The sequence below is a fragment of the Balaenoptera acutorostrata genome, chromosome 2 (genome assembly GCF_949987535.1).
Source record: "Balaenoptera acutorostrata chromosome 2, mBalAcu1.1, whole genome shotgun sequence".
In the NCBI taxonomy this organism is placed as follows: Eukaryota; Metazoa; Chordata; class Mammalia; order Artiodactyla; family Balaenopteridae; genus Balaenoptera; species Balaenoptera acutorostrata.
In genome coordinates, this window is record NC_080065.1 from 185,582,090 (window position 1) to 185,601,010 (window position 18,921).

Consider the following 18,921-nt stretch of genomic DNA (forward strand, 5'->3'; position numbering starts at 1 on the left):
GGAGGGTGCCCCCGAGAGGGGGCGGAAGCGGGGGAGGGGCTGGGAGGAGGAGCCGGTGAGACCGAGAGGGGAGGAGGAAAATAGAGAAGAGACCTTCAGGGAGAGATGGAGACCCGGACAGAAATACAGACAGGCCCAGAGATCGAGGAAGGCGGAAAGGGGAAAACAGAAAGACACAGGAAAAGAGAACTCAGAGGGAGCAGGGGGAGGGGCACACGTGGGTGGGGGGAACAGAGGCAGCAGGCCAAGGACAGAGGCCCCTCCGAAGGGCAGTCTCCAGTCGTGGAAGGGCCCCAGGTGACAGCGGCCCCGCCCGCATCTGCGGGCTGGACGCTCTCCCATCCCGAGTGACACCGGCGGCTGCCTGTCCTCTGCCCTCCCAGGTCTGGGCGGCCGTGGGTGGGGCTGGAGTGGAGACTTCTGGGTGGGGCCCCAGCACCCTCGGCCGTAGCTCGGCGACTCCCGTTCCCAAGGTGCCTGGAGAGGAGGGCGTTCCCGCCAGGCGAGGTAGGGGTGGCTGTGCTGGGGCAGCCGCCGGGTCCTGGGGGTGCCGGACCTGGCCCCAGCGGGGCACCACTCCCTCTCATCTCCCTAGGGGCCTGGCTCCTCCCTGCCTTCCTCCCAAGCCACCCCTCACCGCGTCCTTTGGCATTTCAAAACCGTGCAGCTTGCCCCAATTACCCATTTGGCCGCCTCCAGGGGACTCTGGCCTCCAGCAGAAAGACGTGACCCCAGTGACCTTCTATTGCCCGCCCACAGCTGCCTCATCACCCCCAGAAGCCAGCACCTGGAACCAGGCCTCCGTCCGGACTCCACACCTTGGTAGCCACACCTGTCCACACCGCCAGCCCCAACCCCCATCAGTCTCAGGGCTCTCTGCCCGCCCGGCTAGCCCCAGGGGCTAACCTCGGACCAAAGGTTTGCTCACATCATCGCCACCCGGCAAAGGCGACCCTGTTTACGCCGACCGCGGCCTGCTGCCTTTTCAGAGTGGACTCCTGGCCACAGCAAAACTGCCCCTCAGCCAGGCAGCAACGAGGACTTCCTGCCGCCATAAGCCCCCCCGGGGCCCCAACTGTCCCGGCTCCTGGCTTGTAGGCTTCCAGGTGCACAGGGGCGTCTCCAACTGCTCCCCTTCCCCCAATCTCCGAGCTCCCTGCAGCCCCCTTGCCAACCACCTCACTGTGAACCAGAGGCCACCTTCAGACAATGCCCCATCGGTCCCTTCCCAGGCCTCTCCGAAGCCCAAGCAGAGCGTCCAGACAGCTCCTGGGATGTTCTGGCCTTTGCTCTCTCCACCCGCCCCTCCTCCCTGGGGTTCCCATCTCATCCCCCCCTAAGCCAGACTTGAGGAATCACCCCTTTCGAGTCCTTGCCTTCGCCTTTTGGCTTAGGCCCCCCAAATTGACTTCCCAATTGTTCCCCAAATGCACCCGATTTCACGTCTTCAGACATTTGCACATGCCATGCCCCACACCTGGGGCACCAGTTCCCTCTTCCTATCCTTGGCAAAGTCCTATTCCTTTGGCAGGGCCTCAACCCAAGTGCCCTCCTCCTGCTCCTCGCCCTGCGCTCCCCCCAGCCCGGGGCTCGCGCACACGGTGTCGTGGGGAGGGGGCAACAGGCAATGGCCCGGCTTATAAGGGGGGGTGCACGTGCGGCGCCCCGGGTACGCCCCCTCTTCCGTCCCGGAGCTGCCGCAGGCATCAGACCCCTTGGCGCGCATCCCGCCTACAAACTGCGGACGTGCGGCCGGAGGGGGGCCGCACGCCTCCGCGCCGCGCCGCGCCGCGCCTGCGCACTCAGCAGGGCCACGCCGCAGTCCCACCTCCGGGCAGCAACCCCGCGCGGCTATTGGTGCGTGCGGAAGAGCGAACGACGTGGCCACCAATGAGGCGTCCCGGGGGTGGGCGGGGCCTGGGCCGCCTTACGCAAGGACGGGGGCGGGCGGGGCGCCCTCCCCACGGTGACGTCAGGCCCGGTTCGCGGCGCGTTGCTATGGAAGCCGCGTTTCCATCCCTGCGGGCTTCCGGGGGCCGCCCCCTCCCATTCAACTTTTTCCTCAATGGGGGCAGGGGGCGGTGGAGGGCCGTCCCCGCCCCCTGTGATTCCGCGGCCCCTGCCTACTCTGGGCCTCGGTTTACCTTTCCGTTCTGCCCACGCCCACGTGGCCTGGCCTGCTGCCTCTCCGGTCGCTGCATCCCCTTGGCTGGGCACCTCTCCCCTCTCAGCCCCCGCCTCAGGTGTGTGCGTTTCAGGCCCGCGCAGTGGGACGGGGCCAATGGCCGCAGCACCCAACCGGGGTGGGGTTCTTCTAGGACTCCCGGGCAGGGCTGTGACCCTCGGACCCCAGGGCTGGGCGCCAGGCAGCGCCCTGAGGAGTGAGTTCCCCGGCAGTAGACCAAGTGCCCCCTGCCCTGCAGCGTGCAGACACAGCCCCCGTGATTCAGCGGGTGCCACCATCTACTCCCTCCTTCCGCATCTCCCACCCAGCCCTGTAGCGGCCAACTGGGTCACAGCCCTGACCTCCGGGGACCCGGCTGCGTGGGCAGGGGGTTCGACCTGAGCTGTCCCACCCACACTTCCACCCTGCGTTCCTCCGGGCTCGCGGGGACGTTTGCGCCTTTGACCTGAAGGTCTGAAGGGATCAGCCTTACCTGGGCATTCTACCTTCCTGGCGTGGGCGTGCGATGATTTGGGGGTGACTGGGTGGCAGGAGGGACAGAAAGGCCTTAGCAAGCTGCTCCCAGGACACACCTGGGACTGCACCTGTTTCCCTTCCCCATGGGCGGGACTCCTAGAACTGAGGCTTGGGAGGGCAAGGTCTTGGGCTATAAGAATTCAGCCCGGGGATGGTGGTCGTTAATGTAACAATCACCCCAGTGCTCTAGAGCAAGTGGTATTTCTCTTCGGGCCTCGGTTTTCTCATCTACCAAATGGGAGGGTAATTAGTTCTCTTAGGTGGCTGCGTTAAGTGAGGAAATACATGTGAAATGACCTTCAGTGTTGTTATGATTGTGTGTCTTTGCCCAGCCCCAAAGTGGATGAAGGTGGGACTCGCCACCTGGCCCGGCCCTCCGGGAGTTCCAGGTGGGCAGGGGTGGGAGATGCAGACAGGGGAAGTTCCCAGGCAAAGCAGGGGCGCTGGCTAGGGGTGTTCCTGGGTAGGGCACGGCCCGGAGGCTTAATCCCGATGGTCAGGGATGGGGAGCGCTGGAATGCAAGGCCGGGCAGGCCGAAGGGAGTCCACGCAGGGCTTGGGTGGAGCCAAACCGGGAGGCCTCGAGCGCCAGGCCCAGGCCCTGGCTTGACTCTGGGAGGGAGAGGGGGTGCTCTGGAGGCCTGGCGCCATACCCCAGGGGTGGGGATCGGGTCAGGGGTCCTCAGGCTGGGCCCCCCACGCGTGGGCGGGCGGATGGAGCTGCTTCCCCCTTCTGGGGCTGGGGAAACCGTGGCGCAGAGCCTGCGGCCAGGTCTCCCTGGAGACTGAGTCCCTGGGCTCGCCTGCAGCCCACTTTAGAGCCTAGAACCGAGAGGCCCCACCCAGGGCACACAAGCGGGCAGCCCCGTGCCCACACCCTGCAGGACTTCCGGCCTTGGGTACCGGGAAGTGGCCGGCCCCTCCCTCCCCCGCCAGGCGGCTTCCTGCCCACCCTCACCCCAAGGCGGGGAGGGGGCGTGGGAACTGTTCCGGGACGCGCCCCTCCCCCCGCTGGGCGCCCTGGGAGGACGTTCCCCCTCCCATTCCCTGGGGTGGCGGGCTACCCCAGCATCCAACCCGACCCTCCTGAGACAGATCACCCCCTACCGTACTCAGCCCACTCTGTGACAACCAAGACCACCCCACCCCCCGAGACGAGCAGGCCGGACGTTCACTCGTGTTTCATTTTCTGTTTATTCCTTGCAATCACGGTGTTTGTGTAGGCTTTTTTCTTTTCCAATTTCATGTTTTCATACAGGAAACTCCCGCAAGGTGCTGGGACACCCCACAGCCCGACCCCCCGAGGGTGGGTAATGCTTTCTTGGGGGTGGGCCCTGGCGAGGGCAGAGAGGGGTGGGCGGTTCCTGCCTGGGGCCTCCACCCTCAGACCAGCGGAGGCACAGACGTTATTTAAAAATCGTTAAAAAAAACCCCATCAGAACACACATTAAATAGATATCCAAGACAGCGCTTCAAAAACAAACCCGCCCCTTTTTTTTCTTTTTTTCTTTTTTTTGGAAAAACGAAAACAAAAACAAAGATCCTTGACCCCTACCCTCTGACCCCTCCCTGCCCACCCCCCCACAAAAAATTTACAGAGCTACAGTTAACACAAGATGTTCACATCTGAAACCATTAACTTTAAACACATAACCGGGGGCAGGGTGAGGACCTGGGGTTCATCTAGGAGGGAGGGGCAGGCAGAGGGAGAGGGGTGTTGCGCAGCACAGAGGGGCGGGGCCAGGACGAGACTGACAGGTGGGGGGGGGGCAGGGCCCAAACATCTCCATTATCAGTAAAAAGTAAAAGTGAATGAAAAACACCCTCCACCCCCATTGAAATGGCCCCAGTAAGGGGGGGGGGAGGTCTGTCCCTCTGCCCTGGGGAATGCCCCTGGGGCATGGGCATGAGTGGGGAGGGTCCAAATTAGACCAGCAGCGAACCCCCCCCAAGGGGGTTAATGCTACACAGCGTTGCCCCTCCTGGGGTTTCACAGCTCAGCACCCCCTCCCCTCCCAGCTGCCGGAGGGCCCCCAGACACAGTCCACAGGCCCAGATTCCTCAGGTTGGGTGGGGAAGGAGGGCTGGGGGCGTCAAGCCCGCCCCCCCAGCCATTGCTCTCCGTATTTTTCAAGAGATTCCCAACCACTATTGGCTCAGTCAGAAAATTAATAGTCTATAAATACCCCAAGCTCAGAAAAACGGGGTGGGGCGGTGGGGTAGCGCTGAAGGAAGTCGCACAGTGCGTGGACGTGGTGCAGGCTGGTGGCGGGCACCTCCCCTCCCTCCCTCTCCTTTCCTGGCAGGAAAGGGTCCCCCCCCCCCCCCCGCCCCGCACCCCAGCCCACACCGCAAGGCAGGCTCTGGCCAGCCTCTCCCCTGAAACGGCTTTTCTTTTCTTTTCCAGGAAAAAGAAAAATGGAAAAGGAGACCAAGAAGAGAAGAGTACGGATGTGGAAGAGAAACAGTCCCTGGCGGTCAAGGTTGCACCTGCCGAGTTGTTTTAGGGCCAGGGTTTGTGGTGGGGGCCTCTCCCCTCCGCGGCCCCCTCCCCTGTCTGTAAAGTGCATAATGAGGCATCTACATTTTTGACTTCAACCTGAAAAGGGTGGGGAGGGCGGCAGAACGGAAGGGGGGGGCGGCTTCCTTGTCTCCGCTCTCAACCATCTGGAAAGACTGCTACATATTTGGAGCTTGGGAAGGTGGGCGGGAGGGACCCGGCCAGGTCGGGGATGAGGATGGGAGATGGAGGGAGGGGCGGGGAGTGTGAGCCAAACCGAGGAGGCAGGAACCCAAGTCCATGGAGAGTTCGGAAAACCACGGTAGGAAGTGAAATTTCAAAAAAAAAAAAAAAAAAAAAAAGGCCGCGTAACCGGGAGGGGGAAGCACCCCACTGCACCGGCCGGCTGCTGGCCCTCCCGCGTGGGGCCACGCTCACGGGGTACCCTGGGCTGGGGCGAGGGACAGGGTTCCTAGGCCACCACGAACTCTGACTTGATGTCGGGGTTCACTTCTGGCTTCCAGACGGCGTCCTCGAAGTCGAGGCCCAAGCCGGCCGCCTCACTGGGGCCGCCGCCTCCCCCGCCGCCGGTGCTGTCGCTGCGGCCGGCCTTGCGGCTGGGCGGCCAGTGGTAGGGGCCCCGGGCGTCGCGCCGGGCCTTTCTGCGGAGCCGTTTCTGCTGAAGCAGCAGCTGCAGGCGCTCCACCTTACAGCGGGTGGCTCGGTTTTCCGTCTGCCGCAGCCGGTCCCCTGCAGAGGCGGCAGTGACCATGACCCTGAGGGCCCCTTGGAGGCCAGACCCCCAACCAAACGCGAGGACCCCCAGCAGATGGGCATCAGGCCCAGTCCAGCCCTCGTGGACACTCTCTCCAGTGAGTGAGTGGGTCAAGAGGGTCTGCTGAACCTTTAAGTCGTTAATTCCACGTCTGCTGACCAGCAGGCTGTGAGCTCCATGAGGGCAAGGGCTGGCCTGAGCCAGGCGCTGGGGACACAGCTAGCATAAAAATGAGCTGGAGCTTGAACACTTTAGGCTGTTTCTGCGACCCAGGGTAGGACTCAGGCTGTGCCTTGGTTTCCCCTTTGAGACGGGGCCTGGGGGCCCACATCATGGTTCTACAGGAGTCCGGAGGCGTCCGGAATAACCAGATCGCTGCAGTGGCGGGGCGGTGCAGGCCGCCCTTGAGCGGGAGGGGAAGCTAACCCCCTCCTCGGCCTGACTGGCCCATTCACAGAGGCCCCACGCACCATCTGGAGAAGGTGCCGGAGGGGGGCGAGGAGGAAGTGAGGATGGAACCCCCCACCCCGGAGGGCACAAAGATGCTGTGTGCCCCCAACACACACACTCCCTTCTCTACACGCGCCTGCGGAGCAGGGCGAGTGGCAGCTGGCGGCCCCCTCCCCGCCACCATTGGCTCAGCTGCTCTGAGAGGCGCACAGAGGGGCCTTGAGAGACCCAGGACGGGGTTGGGGGGGCGCGGACACTCACCCGGGGGCTTGCACAGGCGGGCCTGGCTCAGGGAGGCCGGGGCGGCGGCCGCCAGCTTCTCGCAGGAGGTAGTTTTGGGGGCGAGGTCCGGGGCACACTGGGCGTGGCACCGCAGCTGGGTCAGCGATGGGGGCATGCCCTGGTAGTGCCGCGTGGCACTCAGGAGGTCGTTGAGGATCTGCAGGATGGTGCCGATGTCCCGCCTCGGCCGCCCGCTGCTGTCCTGGCAGTTGGGGTGCAGCGTACCTGTGGGAAGGGGTGTGGATGAGGACCCCAGTGGTAGACATGAAGCCTCAGCAGTGCCTGGGTCCCATATGTGCAGGCGGAACCCCTGGGTGACACGGGCACGGGCACTCGCACCCACCCATGAGGATGCGTGGCCTGCTGTATGGCCAGGCACATGCGTGGAGATCCCGGGGAGCGTGTCCCATCCCTGGTGTGGGTTCATGTGACTGCTCGCGGGACATGCCACGATACCTACCAGAGAAGGTCCCTGAGAAGACCCCCGGGGCGTGGTTCACGAAGCTCTCGATGACTGCGCCAGGTTTGCGGGAGCGGGACGTGGGGCTGCCCCCGGTGGGGGAAGTGGGGCTGGCACCGGCGCTGGCAGGGGCAGAACAGTCCATCTGCTAATGAGGGAGGGCAGCACATGAGCTTTGGGGTTCAGGGTCAGGGGATCACTCACCAGACCAGCACCAGCCCAGGGTCTAGGGACGGCCCTTGATACAAAAGGTGTATCCGGGGCTCTGACGTTCTCCCACCACGTCCTTCCCCAGACTCACCTCGGGACAGGTGGTAGAGGCCGAGTGGGAGCGGAAAGAGCCGGCTGTGACAGGGGAGGATGCGGGCGCAGGGCTGGTGGGCACTGGGGGGACGCGGGCGGCACTGGACACTGGCCGGCAGGGAGAGGACACAGGGGTGGTGGTCACGCTGGGGTCTCCACGGGTGGCAGCGGCGGCGGCAGCCAGCACGTGGCGGTGCTGCAGCGGGGCGTGCTGGGCTGCGAGCTGCAGCTGGACGAACATCATATGGTCACCAACGCGCAGCGCCAGGGTCAGCGGCGAGCGGCCCGACAAGAAGTCACTGACCTGCAGAGAGCGGCCCGTCAGCCCAGGGCTCCAGCCTGCGGTGCCCCCAGCCCGGCCCGGCCCGGCCCCCCGCGCTGCGTGACCTGGGGCCTCTCGCCGCCCCTCTCTGGGCTCTGGGGTCCCTGTCGGTGCCACGGATGCTTAAATAAAATGAATCGGTATTTCCGGAAGCTGCCTCCGCCAGCCCGGCCCGGGCTGGGCGCCGCTGGGGGCTGTGGGGGGACAGAGGCGGGTGAGACGGGGGCCTGGCCCGCCCTGGCCAGCTTGGTTCTTTCAAGGGGAAACCGAGGCCAGAGGGGGCGGGGCCCAGCCAGCAATCACTGCTCTCAAAGAACCCTCACCTCACACCTCTTCCCCACCCTCTCTTGCCTGTGAACACTGCAGGGGCCTAGCTCAGGCCCCCTCCCAGCTAAGCCACTGGAGCAGTGAGTGGGTGGAATTCCTGAACAAATTCTTGTCCTAACCTTTGCTTTCTCAAGATAAATATTTATCTGTGCTGGGCGGGGCGGAGGCTGAGGAGGAGGCGTTGCCTCTGCGGGCACTGGGGGGGCCCTGACCGGTTCCCTGGGGCCCGAGTCTCCCAGGGCCTCCACACAGCCCATTCAAACGTGAACCTCCAATCTGGCAGCCCCTTCGCAGTGGGCGAGGGGTGCATACTACCCCCATCTGCACTGAACCCTGGCCAGTGCTGCGCTCTCCCCGGGGCCGGGATGGGGCGGGGGGGGGGGGGGGGGGGCGGAGGTTTCTGAGAAGTGACACAGGCCGCGATGACTCAGAACCACCCCCTCCCTGCTGGCAGCGGCTGGCGTAACCTTCCCTGCTTGGGGGCCGTGGGGAGAAGGCAAAGGAGGCAGGCCGAGCGCAGCCCCTACCCCACAGTCCCTGTGCACACGCCCTCCGCAGCCCCAGAGATGCCCTTTGCAGGAAGGGCCTGGGGTGGCTTCCCAAGAGCAGCTGGGGTGTCCCCCCCACTCCACCCTGCAACTTCCTCCCAGAGGAGGGTGAATGGGCAGGCATGACTCGGTGCCAGGCGGAGAAGCAGCTCTGGGAGCCCAGTCACTCCGCCCAGCGCCTCCCATCTCCCTCCTGACGTAGACACCCTGCGGCGGATGTGAACCAAACACGCCCAGGGGCCCCCTGCCAACCACAGCACCCCTAGGAGCAGGGAGCTCAGTTCACATTTGCCCCAGGAAAGCACACGCCAGCCCCACCCGGCTCCAGGGACCCTGGCTCTCCCGCCACCCCACTGCTCCTCCTGACGGCAGACCACCCAGCTCCTGGGTCCCCTCCTCCTCCTCCGAGCCAGGCGGCTGGTGAGGGCAGGATGCTACACGCCGGGAGGGGGCGAGGGCCTCAGGGCAGGAGGAAGGGAAGCCGCTGAGCAGGTTCCTGAGGCCGGGGGCCAGCCCAGCCCAGCCCAGCCGGGGAGGCCGGGGACCTGCCACCCCCACCCTGGCAGCGGGCGGATAGCTGAGGCCTGTGTCACCCTCCTGGGAGGAGGGCCCTGCTGCCAGAAAAATGAGGAAAGGAGGGGGAAAGAAAAAAGAAAAAAGCTGCAACAAAACCGGGAACCCAGTGTGGGCCAGGCCCAGCCTTCCTCCTCATCGCCCAGCCTTCCTCCTCATCGCCCTCCTGGGCGCTTACTAAATATTTTCCTAACATCCTGTCTGGGCTGTGCTGGTCCCGGGGGCTGGGCGCCCCCTCCCCCTCGCCCTTTTGGGGCAGAGAACAAAGAGCAGAGGGAGGAGGGGGAGGGGTGACTCCCCACCCCTCGCAATGGGGTCACAGAAGGCGGAAAAAGCATCACCCAGTCCCATCCCTCCCCCCCCCCATCAGAAATGTTAAAAAGGTTGCTCTGGGGAAACCGCAGTGGGGCGGGGGGAGAGCGCCTCGGCAAAGCTGGTGGGGCTGGGGATGCAGGCCCGGTGGTGTGGGAGCATGGGCCAAGGTCACCCGGCAGGCAGGCTTGTGAAAGCTAGGCCCCCTCCCCCATAGCGGCCACCGTGGGAGAGAAGGCTCTCAAGGTCAGGTGGTGAGTGCTGGGGGGGCGGGGAGAAGGAATAGGAAGCTGGGTGACCAGGCCAAGCTGGCACGAAGGCGGAGCGGCGCGTCCCCTCCCCTCCTCACAGGCCTGCTGGGAGCACAAACAACCCCCAGGCTCTCCAGAGTGGCCGGGCACTGGGCCTGCTGCCCCCAAGGGCCAGGAGGGGGCCGGCGCGGGTCTTACCTGGGTCTCAGTCAAGCTCTCGAGGGCCTGCATCACAGACTGTTCTGGCCTGGAGGCCTGAGACTACAGAGAGAGGAAGAAGAGACCCTGAGCGCGCACCCGAGCACCGGGGTTGGGAGGGCCCCGCTTGATGGGTGGGGTGGGTGGTCCTGAGGGGAAGGGGTCCAGTGTGTGATGGGGACTGTGCTCGCAGGGGAGGGGACTGCCTGTCAGTGTGGGGCCTCGGGGCGCACTGCCCCAGCAATTTACCATGAGGCCCGCCTCCACGGTGGGCACGAGCGTCAGCTTGCTGCCATCCCCCACGCCGAACTCCTGCAGCTTCCCCGAAATGAGCCGGCTGAGTGGGGAGGAAGGAAGAGGGTGAGGCTACACGGAGACAAGGCAGGGGCTCGGAAGCGGAGTCCGCGGGGGAGGGCTGGGCTCGTGGGGTAGAGACAGGAGTCCCTCACCCCCACCCCTTCCTGGTCTCCAGATACAGAGCCCTGAGTGTGTGCGGGGTTGAGGTCAGACCCTGGGAGCCTCTGCTGACGGTGCAGACCCCTTCTTCCAAGGAACCCCAACTCTGGACTGGGGGCACTCCCTCTGCGCCTCAGCGAGGCACGTTTTCACCATCTAGGCCCAGCGAGCCCCTTGGCACCCTCCCCCCACCCTGGGGCCGCCCCCCTGTAATTCAACCACCGGGACCTGGGCTGTCCCTGCGGGCCAAGCGCTTAGCCTTTCCGGGCTTTGCCGGGCGGGCCTCCCCTCCTCCCTCCTCCCTCCTCCCTCCTCCCTCCCTGGCGCAGGCCGCCGCCGCGGCCGCCGCTCAGACAAAGGAGACCCTCCCCCTCCCGCCCCTCCCCCACCGGGGCCCCTCCGCTGAGGATGGACACTGCGTGTCCCCGGAGGCCCGCGGAGGGAGGGCTCCCCGGCCTGGAGGCGATTTAAATGGCGGGGGGGGGGGGAGGGGGAGACTGCGGGAAGCGCTTGGTGGCGAGAACAAAGGGGGGCAGAGAAACGCAAATGGGGGGAGAGGCAGCCAGACGCAGAGAAGGCCGCCGAGCAGATGCGGAAGCCGGCGGGTCGCAGGCAGAGGAGGCAGCCGCCGCGCCCCCCACCCCCGTAGCTGGGACCCCCGCGCCGCCCGGGACTCCTGCCTTCCGGTGGGGGACGCCACCTAAGCCCGACCCGAGGCGCCCTCGCAGCCGCCTTTGTGCAGCGACCCCGGGTGGAGGAGGGGGCCAAGACTGGCAGGGCCGAGCAGAGGGCGCCCGAGAGCGCGCGGCGCGCCCCCGCCCCCCGTCTGGCCGCCCCCTTCCTTCCCCAAGCGGCGCGCTCTTTGTTCCCGCCCCGGGGCCGGGGCCCGAGGGGGCGGCGGGCCCGGGGGGCGCGGGGGCTGGGGGCGCGCGGTACCTACGTGTCTTTGTGGAGCAGCGCCAGGCGCTCCTTGGGCACTTTGAGGCGTTGGGACAGCCGCTTGCGCAGCCCCTCCACCGTCTCGTCGGGGGGCACCGACAGCTCGTAGCGGGTGCCCGTCGTGCTGTGGATGGCCAGGCTCATGGGCGCCGTCTCGGCCGCCGGGCCCAGGTCGCAGGCACCGCCGGGGGCACCGCGCCGGCAGCTCCGGGCGCCGCCGGGCTGCGGCTCCATCCCCGGCCCACGCTGGGGGGCTGGAGTCCGCGGGGCGCCGCCAATTCTTGCCGCGCCTCCGGGCAGGGCGGGGGGGCTCCCCAAACAGGGGTCCTCGGGGCCCCTGAGGGCGGGGGGCAGCGCGCTTCCCCTTCGAGAAGGTCCCAGGAGCGGAAGGCGAATCAGGAATCAAAAATCCGAGTGGCGCTCCGGGGTCGCGTCGGCTCGTCGGGGCACCTTCCTGGGTGGGGACTACACTCTCAGCTCCTTTCAAGGGCGGCAGGCGCGGGGAAGGGTCCCGGAGGAGGGGGCGCCGCTCAGCCGGCCGCACTCAGGGCCGTCTGCCGCTCGGGCCGAGCTTCCCCGCGCGTCCCCTCCCTTAGCAACAGCCGCCGCCGCCGCCGCCGCCGCCGCCGCCGCCGCCGGAGGATCTGGGGGTGAAAGTAACAAGAAAAAAAAGTTATAATGTATCAACGTTCCAAGGGGCGGGGCCTCCGCCCCCTCCCATTCACTACTTACTCCGCCGGCTCGCGCCGACCAATCAGCGCGCGCCGAACGCCCAGTCGGCCACACGGGCCGGCCAATGGGAGCCCCCGCGGCACCGCCCCACGTGGCCGCGAGGACCCGCCCCTCGTTCCGCCCCTGTCCCGGCGGCCAAGCGGAGCGCGGCGGGGGCGGAGCCGGCGCCGCTCTGGCCCGCCTCCGCGCCCCCGCCCCGCCGCGGCCATTCATAAGGCCCGGGCCCGTAACAAAGGGCGGGCGGCCCGGCCCGGGGGGCGCGGGACGCAGGCTTAGGGCGGCGCGCCGTGGGGGAGGGCAGTAGCTCCGCGCCGAGGGAGCAGGAAGCCGGGGCCTTCCCCCAGCGCCGGTCCGGGAAGCCGCCGCGAGCGGAAGCTGGACGTAGTCCCCGCGCCTCGTGGCCGAGCCCAGGCTGGGGGGCTCGCGGGAGGGTCGGTCCGGGGCGCCCCCCACCCGTGAGGCGTGAAGCCCCGGCAAGGGGTGGAGCTGCGGGCGGGGCCTGCACCCCGGTGACGTGGCCGGTGCCGGAGAGGCCCTCCCGCGCCGGTGCCACCTCGCGTCCCACCCCCGTCCCGCGGGCCGGGCCCGCTTCCCGACTCGCGCCCGCCCGAGCCGTGACGTGACGCGGCGTCCCCGGCTGCGCCCGCGCGCGCCGCTCCGGGCTGCGGTGAGTCAGCAGCGCCGGCGCGCCCTCTGCCGGCTCCACCCGGGAGCGCTGCCCAGAGACCCGGGGAGGGGTCGCCGAGGCCGCCAGGGACAGGGGGCAGTCCGACGGGACTGCGGGCGTTGTGGGAGCCTCGCTAGGAGCATGAAGCCTCCAAGTCAGGAGAATGGGGCCTCACAGTCGGGAAAACTGAGGCCGGAAAGGCAACTAGCTCAAGGTCACTCTGGGGGAGGGGGAGTGCCCGAGGGGCGGGGCGGGGCGGGGGCAGAGGTCCCTCCCGGGCTGTGCTGGCTGCGCCGAGTGCCTCCCACTCCACGTCCCGGGGGGCTTCCCAGGGCTGGAGACACCTTTCAACCCTGCCTGCTCAAAGAACAAAGAAAAGTGGGGCACCCTCAAGAGTCTAGAGTGGGAACCTCCTTCCTCGGCCCGCGAGGTCCCGCCCCCCACTCACCGGGAGAGGCAAGTCCGAAGTCTCAACTGTCCTGAGTGTACCCACGTCCGGGCCGAGTGCGCGGTGGCGGAGCCGGTCTGGGGCCGAGCGGGCGGCCCCCGAGCCTTTATCCGCGCCGCCTTCCCTCGGGGTGGAGTTTGGGCAGCCAGGAGGCGGGGGGCCGGGCAGGCGGTGACGCAGGCCGGCCCCCGCCCCTGCCTGCCGGCCGGCCAGGGCCCTGGGGCGCCGTCGGGCCTGGGCCACCCGCCCCCTAAATCTCGCATTTTAAACGGGGAGGGGGTGGCGCTCCTTGAATGCTACGAACCCGGGGTCACGGTCGGCCGCGTTGACGACTCGGGCGCACCCGCACTCCGGCCCGTGCTACGGGGTTTCGGGGTGCACAGTTGGATTCCCTGCCCCGCCCCCTTTCTGGCCGAGTGCTTCCGCCTGGGGGCGCCCGCATGGGGGAGCGGGAAGGGGGGCCTGAGTCAGCGGCCTCGGTCCAGGAAAACAGGCTGGGGTCACCTGCCTGCAGTGGGGGGGCCCCAGCCAGCTGCCCCGGCGGCCCGGCCTCCTGCATCCCTTAACGGTGACCTCAGAGGGCATTTATGGAGCGATTCACCAGCGCCAGGCCTGCCTTGTGCATCCAGTCACCACCCGCTGGGCTTTGTGACCCCGTAGGGCACTGACCTTTGTGAGCCTCAGTTTCCGCAGGGTGGCAGTAGAATGAAGTGAGAGAACACAGCCGACCTCACTCTGGAGCCTGGGGATGTGGGACCCTCACCTAGGCCTGGCAATATTGCCATGATCCCATCAGGCATGCTCACCTACTGGTGTCCTGCCTTTGTGGTGGGCGTAATCACCCTACCCATTTTACAGGTGAGGAAACTGAGGCCACACAGCCATTAACAGGCAGAAAGCCTGACATGTCCTCAGGTGTGTCCCTGCAGGTCGCCCTGTGTAAGGGGGCTTTCTAAGGATGACCCTGGCTGAGGGTAGGGCCCTCTCGGTCGTCCCTCCCTCTCTGTCCAGAGGAGGAGGGGGACCCCAGGCCACTTGTCCACTTATCTGGTGTCTTCCTTTATCTGACCTGACCACCTCCGCCCCCAGCCTTGCCCTGGGGGCCCCTCCCAGGGCTGTGCTCCTTTCCAGGTCTGCCTCCTACTCCCACCCAAGGCTCCTGCAGCCTCTGGCCCCCCACCCTCTCACAGGCACACCCAGACACTCCCAGCCCCACAGGGTCAGGGCTGGGCCTGAGGGGATCAGGAGGCTGGGATTGAGGCATGGATAGGAGTTTGCCAGACAAACAGAACAGTGCTCGGGTGAGAAGCAAGTCAGCGCAAAGCACCTGAGGCTCTCACGAGACCCGGTGATGGGGCCGGGCTGAGGGGCTGCGGGCCTGGCTGGCTCTGCCTGCAGAGAGAGCAGGAAGGCAGCACAGGGGACCGTGCGCTCTGAAGCCGGAGCATCTGAACACTGGAGGGCTCACAGAGGGACAGGCCAGGTGGGACCCTCAGGTGGGCAGGTGGCGCTGGGTGGGGTGCGGCTGAGACCTCCAGCGGGTCTGTGATCTCACTGGGCCTGGTTCATCTGCCTGCAGGGAAGTGGGCTATCTCCTGGCATGGGGCCCCTGAGGGTCACACACACAGGGGAGGGGACCAGTGGCCCCTGCCTGGCTTTGCAAGTCCAAGTTGATAAACATGCCAGATCAGCCTGAGGCCTGTTCTCTCCCACTCACAGCATCCCTGTGCTATGGGGGGCAGTCCCAGGCCGTGAGCACACTCAAGGCACGAGGAGCACACTCTTCCTGGGAGAGAGATGAGCCCTTGGGCACCGCCTGCCCCCACAAGGCCCAAGGCCTGCACTCTCAGAAGGGGTCGTGACCCCAGGTTCCTGGCCCTGTGACCCATCCCACCCTGGGTGCCTCCCACCCCAGGACGCAGCCCGGCCAGCACAGGCTGATCCTGCAGCTGTTCGGGCGCAGGTGTCCCCAGGCCGGGCTCTGAGGCTTGCACGTCTCCCAGGGGGCCTGCATTGTGCTGGGGGTCCTAGCTGTGTGGCTGTGTCCCATAGCCCCGGGCTGTGGCCTCAGGAGGTGACGGTGCAGGCAGGTTCCCTGGTGTGGGGACCACTGGTCCAGGGTCTCCTCCCACAAGCCCCCACCAGCCCCCAGCTGTGTCCTTGCTCTTATTTATAGACCAGATGAGAAGCCAGTCTAGGAACTCGAAGACCTGGGCTCTAAGCCAGGAGACAAGGAGGGGAGGAGTGGGGCTGCACCTGTGACCCCACGGCTGTCCCAGCCTTAGCTGAGCTGGGGTTTCCTGAGGGAGTGGGGGCTGGCTGCTTGGACCTCACCTGCACAGAAGGAGCAAGCCCCAAACGGACACTGCCCAGAGCTGCAAGCTTGCCTGGAGGCTCCCCGTACATCGAGCCTCAGAAGCAGCTACGGGACAGTCATTCGCATAGGACCGTGACACAAGACCACACAGCCCACCCGTGCCAATGACAAGCCCGGGAGTGGCCTCTCCGTCACCTTCTGGCTGCTGGTGACACACAGAGAGGCCCAAGCTTTCCCATACACTCACCCCCCTGAAATGCCCCACCCGCTCTGCTCTGACCCAGGGCCGGGGAGGGGGGCAAGGAGGTGACCAGTGCCTGGGCCACCCCCATGGTTGCAAAAGTCAGTTACTGGCTGAAAGAAATGGGACAGCGCTGAAGCTTCAAGGTGCCAGGACCGCCCCCGCCCAGCCACCCCACCCATCTGGGGCCAGTCCAGGGGCCCGGGTGCCACGGAGGTGCCAACACCACCAGGGATCGGGCACCTGGCCAGCTGGGGCCACCCACAGGCCAGGCAGGCACAGGGCAGGGCCTCCGTGGGAGCAGACAGGACCCACCCCTTCCCAGTGCAGCTGGGGTGGGGCCGGGGAGCCCACGGGACAGACGTCACAGTCTGGAACCTGGCAGAGCCTCATGTCTGTCCAGCAGCCCAGGCCCAGCCCTGAAGCGGCAGCCACGCTGCTGCCTGCTGTCCCCAGCCCTGGCTGGTGACCTTCGCCTGTGCCCACCCTCCCGGCGTGACAGCCAACAGCCTTCCCACAACCCAGCCGGGTTTTGCGAGCTGAGCCCGCACCGCACACCCCAGGTGGTTCAGACTACAGCCTGCTGAGCTGGGAAGGCTGAGGCTGGCTGCCCCACCTCGCTACGCAGACACAGGAAACTGGGGGAGAGGCCGTGCTGGGTCCCGAGCCCACCGCCAAGCAGGACAGAGTCAGCGTACGCAAACTGGATTCCAGGTGTTTAATGGGGGGTTCGGGCAGGGAGCACGCTGTCCGTTGCCGGTGGCTGGGAGCAGAGGTCTCTGCGGCAGATGCGGCAGAAGAGTGGTAACCAGCACGTCAGGTTGGGGAGATCTTAGGAGGTGGGAGAAGAGCCCTCTGGGGTGAGAGTAATCCCCACAGGCAGGGCAAGTGCCCGACCTTGACGCCAGCCCCCAGGCCTGCCAGAGCTGGCTTGTTTCCCTGGTTTATTCACCACAGAGAAACAGAGCCCTGAAAGGCGCTCTAGGTAGACGCTGGCACTGCGCTGCTCCCTGGTGGCTTCCTAGCGAGGATGGCTCCCCCAGGCTCACTCCCCCAGCCTCCCAGCCAGCCTGCACCCACAGGAGCTGGGTCCTCACTCCAGGACATCCCCTGCCCAGCTCTGGCCCAGTCTCCCTGCCGGAGCGAGCGTGGGACACGCACCGCCTACTCCAGGGCCTTCACCAAGGCCTCGTTGGCCTCGATGCGGATTTGGATCTCGGCCCTCATAGCCTCGTCCGTGGCCCCCAACAGCTCCGACTGCGCCTTCTCCAGGTTCGCCTTGGCCACCTGCAGAGGGTGGGTGGCAAGTGAGGGCGAAGCAAGGAGCCCAGCCCGGTACCTGTTCCCTCCCTGCAGCTGGGGAGTTCTTGGCCACTAGGAACACCAGCTTCCCCTGGGACACTCACCCCCAGATCCAGCATGTCCAGCGTGACGGCTTCCTCAGCCAGTAACTGCACCGAAGAGTCAGCGTTCACTGTGACCGAGCCACTGCTCACTGCGGGAAGAGGGGGAGTGAGAGGTCCATGTACGGGCGTGGGGACACAAGTCAGCCCCAGAGCCCCTGCAGGGCCAGGAAAGTGACCACACAGCGTGGCTCCAAATTCCAAAGGCCCCAGCACACAAGTGAACGGGGGCCACCAAGTGCATCCACTGCAGACTGGACATGGGGACAGAGCCCCCTCCTTTTGCCCAGCGGCCCAGGAGCGGAGCTAGGGTTAGGGGTGAGCCGGAGCTGGGTTCCAGTCTGGGTTGTACCGCTGGGGCCAGGCTGTGAAAAACCTCCTCCGAACTGAGGATCCTTTCTCCTCTGATGGGCCCCCGCCAGGCCCACTGCTGACCACTTACATCCCTAACCACACCCAGCCCAGTGCCGGGGAGTTCTATATCCTTGGTGAGCTTTCTGACACTGCCAACTGAAACGAGAACTAGCCCGTTGAGACAAGCATCTCTCACCCAGCCCCTTCCCTCTGCCCTCCCAATCGACTCACCAAAGTATTTGGAAATGGTGCCGTCCTCAGCGTGGACCACAACCAGCCCCGGTCGCAGGACCTGCAGTGTGGGTACGTGGGCTGCCAAGATGCCAAACGCTCCAGTCTGCGTGGGCACGTCCACCTGTCGAACGTTGGCGCCGTTGAAGAACACCTAGACAAAACACATGAAAAAAGGGTCACTTCAGGCTAGTCCCTCGGGGAACAGCGGTCAGTCTCTCCCGCAGTTAAACAACCAAGGTAGGACTGAAAGCTGACAGGAGACACAGAGGCAGCCGATGCTTCGGTGGGATCCTCGTGCAGGACTGCAGCGCCTTCGTCTACTTGACAATGGAATCCAGGCACTCTAGCCCTCGGGTAAGGAGACGCGGTCAAGGCAAAACCAGCGAGCCGCCTGGGGAGGAGCGTACAAGAGAGGTGCCTAGGGACTCAGGTTCTGAACCACGTGAGGAAGGCCGCACATCGAAATGGGGGGCTGAGGAGCGACCTGAAAATTGGGCGGTCTGATCCCGGACCACACGGGGGAGGGGCGCGGATCCGGAATGGGGGTCGCCGACCTGCGGGTTGGGGGCTCGGTTCCTGGGCCACACGGGGGAGGGGCGAGGGTGCGGGGTCCAGAATGGGGTCTGAGCCCGGCGGACGTCCGAACCTGCGTGGGTGAGGCGAAGGTGAAAGACATCTGTCCCGGGCCCGCGGCGGGGGCCGGGGCGGCGGCGGCCTCGGCGTAGGCGCGGGCCTGGCGCATGAGGCGGCCCAGGCCCGGGCGGCGGAGGAGCGCGGCGGGCAGCATGACGGCGGGCGGACGGCGGACAGCGGAGCAGGGGCGGGCAGACTTCGGCTGGACGCCAGCGGCCTGGAGGGCGAGGAGGACGACGCTCGAGGACTTCTGGGAGAAGAATCCCGACGAGGGCGCAGGCGCGAACTACGACTCCCGGCGCGCTGTGCGCGATGTTGAAGACGACGCACCGCCTGGACGCGCGGCATGCTGGGGGTTGTAGTTTCCTTCCGGCAAGAGCTCCCAGCCCGGTGTTCAGGTGCGGGGGTCGGTTACACGGCTCTGCAAGGGGAGGACCAGAAGCCCGCGCGGAGAAAGAGACACTTAATTCAAGATTTTGGGGACGCTCATTGGAT

The 18,921-nt window shown here is 66.3% G+C and overlaps 2 protein-coding genes across 5 annotated transcripts; both read right to left on the reverse strand.

Annotated features, from left to right (window-relative positions):
- Positions 1-3,876: 3,876 nt before the first annotated feature.
- MIDN (midnolin) lies at positions 3,877-13,366 on the reverse strand. Of its 4 annotated transcripts, none has more exons than XM_057541412.1 (9): positions 13,245-13,366; positions 11,399-12,041; positions 10,252-10,339; positions 10,003-10,065; positions 7,859-7,987; positions 7,470-7,775; positions 7,169-7,313; positions 6,688-6,933; positions 3,877-5,951 (listed from the first exon to the last, which is right to left on the reverse strand). In XM_057541412.1, exons 2-9 carry the CDS (start codon positions 11,629-11,631, stop codon positions 5,674-5,676), a joined length of 1,488 nt encoding a protein of 495 aa, XP_057397395.1. In that variant the 5' UTR covers positions 11,632-12,041; positions 13,245-13,366; the 3' UTR covers positions 3,877-5,673. The 4 variants fall into 4 exon arrangements, with proteins under 4 accessions (XP_057397395.1, XP_057397394.1, XP_057397397.1 ...); XM_057541411.1 differs by having other exon boundaries at positions 7,169-7,316; positions 13,245-13,365; XM_057541414.1 differs by lacking the exon at positions 7,859-7,987 and having other exon boundaries at positions 13,245-13,364.
- Positions 13,367-16,506: 3,140 nt separating this feature from the next.
- On the reverse strand, positions 16,507-18,702 carry ATP5F1D (ATP synthase F1 subunit delta). The gene is made up of 4 exons (XM_007176678.3): positions 18,440-18,702; positions 17,791-17,944; positions 17,209-17,297; positions 16,507-17,089 (listed from the first exon to the last, which is right to left on the reverse strand). Exons 1-4 carry the CDS (start codon positions 18,578-18,580, stop codon positions 16,967-16,969), a joined length of 507 nt encoding a protein of 168 aa, XP_007176740.3. The 5' UTR covers positions 18,581-18,702; the 3' UTR covers positions 16,507-16,966.
- Between the last annotated feature and the right edge of the window lie 219 nt (positions 18,703-18,921).